This window comes from Varanus komodoensis, unplaced genomic scaffold, assembly GCF_004798865.1.
Source record: "Varanus komodoensis strain SLA01 unplaced genomic scaffold, ASM479886v1 scaffold41, whole genome shotgun sequence".
NCBI lineage: Eukaryota > Metazoa > Chordata > Lepidosauria > Squamata > Varanidae > Varanus > Varanus komodoensis.
In genome coordinates, this window is record NW_025335954.1 from 3,732,196 (window position 1) to 3,737,258 (window position 5,063).

The 5,063-nt window shown below is 45.3% G+C and overlaps 1 protein-coding gene across 1 annotated transcript; it reads left to right on the forward strand.

Moving 5' to 3' along the window:
- Positions 1-911: 911 nt before the first annotated feature.
- On the forward strand, positions 912-2,464 carry HOXC4 (homeobox C4). Its single transcript, XM_044443167.1, has 2 exons — positions 912-1,464; positions 2,112-2,464. Exons 1-2 carry the CDS (start codon positions 912-914, stop codon positions 2,462-2,464), a joined length of 906 nt encoding a protein of 301 aa, XP_044299102.1.
- Positions 2,465-5,063: the final 2,599 nt, after the last annotated feature.

A 5,063-nucleotide genomic window follows, 5' to 3' on the forward strand; every position in this document is an offset into this window, starting at 1 on the left:
TAGCTACTGGATCCCCACCACAATCTTCTCCACTTCCCCCGCCACTCCGTCCCTAGTCCCTGGTGTTCAGGACTGAATGGCTGGTGGTCTTTGCCATCTGGCCGAATAGAACTTCTGCTTTCATTCACAGTCATGAGCTCCTATTGCAACCATCTAAGATCGCCCTTAAGCAAAGGTTGATGAGCATTTCTAGAGCACTCCAAGTGACGCACATATGATTTGCATACTCTCTTTCCCCCTCCCACCCAGGTAACCTGGCTTCTTTGTCTCTCTTCTACCAAAAAAACAACAGCAAAACAAAAAACCCCAGAATTGCATATCTTGAACTTCCTTCCAGCTTTCGGATTGTGTGTATTGTGTGTGCTGGGGATTGGGGGTTGGGGAGAACAGTTCTGCAGACAATGCTACCAAACCATGTCCGGGGAGGGAGGCGGAGGGAGGCGGGGGCACCTCTCCCCATCGGCTCCCCCCCCCCCCCCAATAGGTGAAGCGAGCAGCACGGTCTCTGCAGTGTAAAAAGAGGCTTGTTCTTCCTGTTTTAACTCTCACTTAGTTCTTGGATTTCTACAAGAGAGGAGTTTGTGTGTACCTGAGGCGGGCGTCGTAGGGTCTCCTCCTACGTATCATCTCTCTGCCAAATGAATGAGTTTACTTCTATTAGGGTGATCCTGCTGCTGCTGATGATGATGATCGTGTATGTTGCCTTTTTAAGAAGAAAAATTCGGTGTGGTTGCAAGATCACCCCTGCACACATACAAAACACACCTCTTTGCTGGGAGTTTAAGGGGTCCACACAAACAACAACAAGGACACGCACACGCTCGCGCACACAAATTGGATACATTTTGAATAAGCTTTTGGTTCCTTATCCGGGGACTAGCTCGGCTGGCGTGATTGGCGCAAATAGTCACATGGTGAAACTAACTTTACGGGGTCGCCAGCTAGTAGGAGGGTTTTATGGAGCAGAAAAACGACAAAGCGAGAAAAATTATTTTCCACTCCAGAAATTAATGATCATGAGCTCGTATTTGATGGACTCTAACTACATCGATCCGAAATTTCCTCCATGCGAAGAATATTCGCAAAATAATTACATCCCAGACCACAGTCCGGAATATTACAGCCGGACGAGGGAGTCCAGTTTCCAGCATCATCACCAGGAATTGTACCCTCCACCTCCTCCACAGCGACCCAGCTACCCCGAGCGCCAGTACAGCTGTGCCAGCCTCCAAGGTCCCGGCAACCCCCCGGCGCACCAAAGGGGCCATGGACAACCGCCGGGAGGCCACCATCTCCCCGAGAAGCCGCAGCAGCTCTGTGACCAAGCGGCTCTCTCCAGCGCAGCCACCTCTCCAGCCCCGGCCCCTCCAGCTTGCAACCAGCAAAACCCCGAGCATCCCAGCGGCACGGCCACTAAGCAGCCCATAGTCTATCCCTGGATGAAAAAAATCCACGTCAGTACTGGTAGGCAACTTTTGCTCCTCTGCTCCCTTTCTCTCTGCTCTGTGTGTGTGTGTGTGTGTGTGTGTGTGTGTGTGGGTTTTTTTTCTCCCCTTCCTCTTCACACCATGCTCGCAGCCTCTCTCTCTCACTCTCTCTCCCCCCATATCTCACTCTCTCTCTCACACTCTCTCTCGCTCTCTCCTTTTTTCCCATCTCCTCCTTTGCCTTCACGAGAGTCTTTGGGTTAGCACAATTGAGCTGGATTTACGACTCCGAGTGGGTAATTACACCCACCATAAATTTTATAGCCAAGCTAGTCTGGGCAGCCCCAGCCATGTGGTTCGTTCTGTTATGTATGTGTGAAACTCCGAAGGCTTTGCGAGGGGTGCATAAATAATTCAGGCTCTTTTCAAGCCAGGGAAACCCCTTCTTATTAGAAGAGAAAGTCTTGGGTTCTTTATAACCCATTTAGCTGATGAGTTTTTTTTCCCTCTCCCCCTCTCGCTCTTTCTCTCTCCCCCTCTCTCCGCTCAGCCACTGGAGATCTTGCTTTCTCTCCCTCTCTGTGCTTCTCTTCGGCTCTCCTGCTGCCTTTCTCTCTCTCTCTCTCTCTCTCTCTCTCTCTCTCTGCTCCTCTCTGTATTCATGCTAATCTTTGGTTTTTCCAGTGAACCCCAATTACAATGGAGGCGAACCCAAGCGATCCAGAACTGCCTACACCAGACAGCAGGTCTTGGAATTGGAAAAAGAGTTCCACTATAATAGATACCTGACGAGGCGGAGGCGCATCGAAATCGCCCACTCCTTGTGTCTCTCGGAGAGACAGATCAAGATCTGGTTTCAGAACAGGCGGATGAAATGGAAAAAAGACCACAGGCTGCCCAATACCAAAGTGAGATCCACGGCGCCCACCAATTCCTCGGCCAGCGTTATTCCTGCATCTTCCAATGCGGTTGCCAGCGAAGAACATTCTCAAAGCTCCTCTCAGGACCAACGAGCAGAGGATATTACAAGGTTATAAAAACAAAAACAAAAACAAAAACAAAAAACACCCCCATAAAAATGACTCTGATTATTTATAGAATCTAATATATATCTATATATTTTGGTTCTTTTTCCCCCTCGTAGTTTTCCCGTGCGCATATATATTAAAAAGGGGGAAAAACACACACACAAAAGAATGAGGTCTTCTGTGAGATCTCACGCTTTAGGTGCATGTATTATTAGCATGAGAGGCCAGGTGAAATACCTGCTGGTTTTTTTAAATGCCATTTTCAGGGTTTTATTTATTTTTTAAAAGGAGTGAAAGGATGAGCTGTGTGTGTGAGCGTGCGTGAGTGTATGTTGGGGTGGGAACTAAACGTTCTGTTTTAGATGAAAATTCGGGGCATATGCTAATAATTACACAGGCAAGGAAAGAATGCAGTGATTTTGCTCTGTGCGTTTACAAATGGAGAACAAAAAATGGACCATTGAAGGCTTTTTTTTTTCTTCCTTTCTTTTTGTATAAATGTGGGGAAAGACTTAAAAAAAACCACACACACAAAGGGGAAAAAACAGCACACGAGGGAGTAGTAGCTGCTAAACTTACGGTTTATTTCAATGTGAGAGGCAAAAGAAAAGAGAGATGGCAAATGAACAGAGAGAAAGTTGAAAGAAAAATACAGTGGCTAGCTTTTTGTTTGGGGTTTGTCGTGGTTCCTGTATGGGGTTTGTTTGTTTGTTTCTTTGGACTGATTTGACATGATCATTGTAAACTTGCAATAAAAGAGTTTTAGTGTATATGTGAAAGTCCCCTTGTTCAATAAAAACCAGTGAGTGTGACACAGCTTGACTTTGGAATGTCTGGTGAGTTATTTTGCTTCTTTGCTTCCTACTAAATAGACAAACACTGGGGTGTGTGAGTGGCACTGGTTTCCTGGCCAGTGGATGCTCTCTAAGTTAAGCTTATTTTCTTTACTTACTATTATTATTGTTGTTGTTGTTGTTATTATTAAAATGAAGGTTTCTGGTGCCTTAGTACTTGTCACTGAAGTCAATGGCCGATCTGCCATTGATTTTAGGGATTGTGGTTTGTACTCTGTGACATCACAAGATGGGGCAATGTGTTTGAGCTGAGATTCTACTCAGAAGTCCTAGCCTTGCAGCTGTAAATGCATTATCCATAGACCTGTCGCTGTGTGCACCCCGTTTAAATCTGTATGTGCATCTATATGGTTGACTCTTCGAAAATGCATCTCTTAGTTCTTGTATGGGAACTCCCATCTATTTCTTTAGTAATCATCCTAGAGTTCGTCCTTTTTTGCATTGTCTGCAAACAGTTTTGGCTGAAGTGCACCCCTGTCCCTGCACTTGGAATAATTTGTTACACTGACACTGCTGTAGATATTATATAGAGGAACTGTAGCAGATCAAGGTTTGTTTACTTCCCTGAGGGAGGCAGAAAGGGTGGTTGGGAGGAGTATAGTACAGATGTGTTTGCACAGGGAGCGTTTCTAGTGTGGTTGTGTATATATGTGGAAAGGAGCAGAGAAAGATGGAGAGAGAAAGGGAGAGAGATTAGCAAGAGTTTTTTAAGCACACAAATTACTCTCCTGTCTTGATCTGAAAGTGGATTGCGGTTGACCTGGACTTTACAGCTCTTCTCTGGGAGGCTTGTTCAATGACCTTTAGCTGCATTCTGTAAACACCCCCAAACAGGAAATCAGATTGAAGATTAGCATGAGCCAATCCAGTGCATTTCTGTATATTATTTTAAATAGTGTACTTTAATCTACCCCAGTTGTGTTCTGAGTTATAATGCATCTCACTTTCATCTCGTATTAATATCGGTACACCACTAGGCAACTGTAGACTTCAGGTGAACCAGGATTTCCAAAGACCAGAGGAAGAGGTGTTTAAGAGAAGCTATTATTGTCACTTTATCCCCAATGATCAAGACATTCATTAAACAAATTGTTCCGGCATCCGTGTTAGAAGGGCCAGGAGGGAGGGAGGGGGTGATTGACAAGAGAATGCCAATTATGGGGGAAATCTACATCTCATTCAAGTTAGTGCAGAAGTTCTGTTGGTTTTAAATGGGTCAGGATCAACTGTAGTGGCTGCAGTGCGTTCAGGTTAGAAACCAGCAGCCAAAGAACAAGGGCTGTCCTAAACAGGGTGACACCTCTCCGCCTGGTAGTGTTCTCAGTTGGTAAACTCTCAGTTGATCTGCTCATCCAACTTCTTCACTGCAAAGGTCAAGAAACTTAGTAACAGAATAGCCAGGTATAAACCTGCGGCAGCATTTTTACAATTCCAGCTTCACCGTATTTTCACAATTCTAGTTTTCTCAGTGCAAGGAACATGTGTCAATTGTGTGTGTGCATGTGATCATTTGCCTGAAATGTTTCCTTCCTATCAGGCCTGTGTATTTACCCTACTTGGTTAGGGCAAGTGGAGAAAAATAGTTGTGATGGGTTGTCTCCAATGTGGGTCCTACTTCGAGTAAGCCCATTGAAATGAATGAAACTTACATTGGGCTAGCAGTAAGTAGCCCAATCTCCTGGACTGCAGCCCTAAAGTTGCAGTACTGTGCACTCTTACTCTAAAGTAAACACCACTGAACACAGTGGCGTTTT

What these genes read in the sequence shown, in the direction of transcription:
- HOXC4 (XM_044443167.1), top strand. Translation starts at nt 912, where the DNA reads ATGGTGAAACTAACTTTACGGGGTCGCCAGCTAGTAGGAGGGTTTTAT. An exon ending in AAAAATCCACGTCAGTACTG is followed by an intron (nt 1,465 to 2,111) that starts GTAGGCAACTTT and finishes TGGTTTTTCCAG; the next exon opens with TGAACCCCAATTACAATGGA.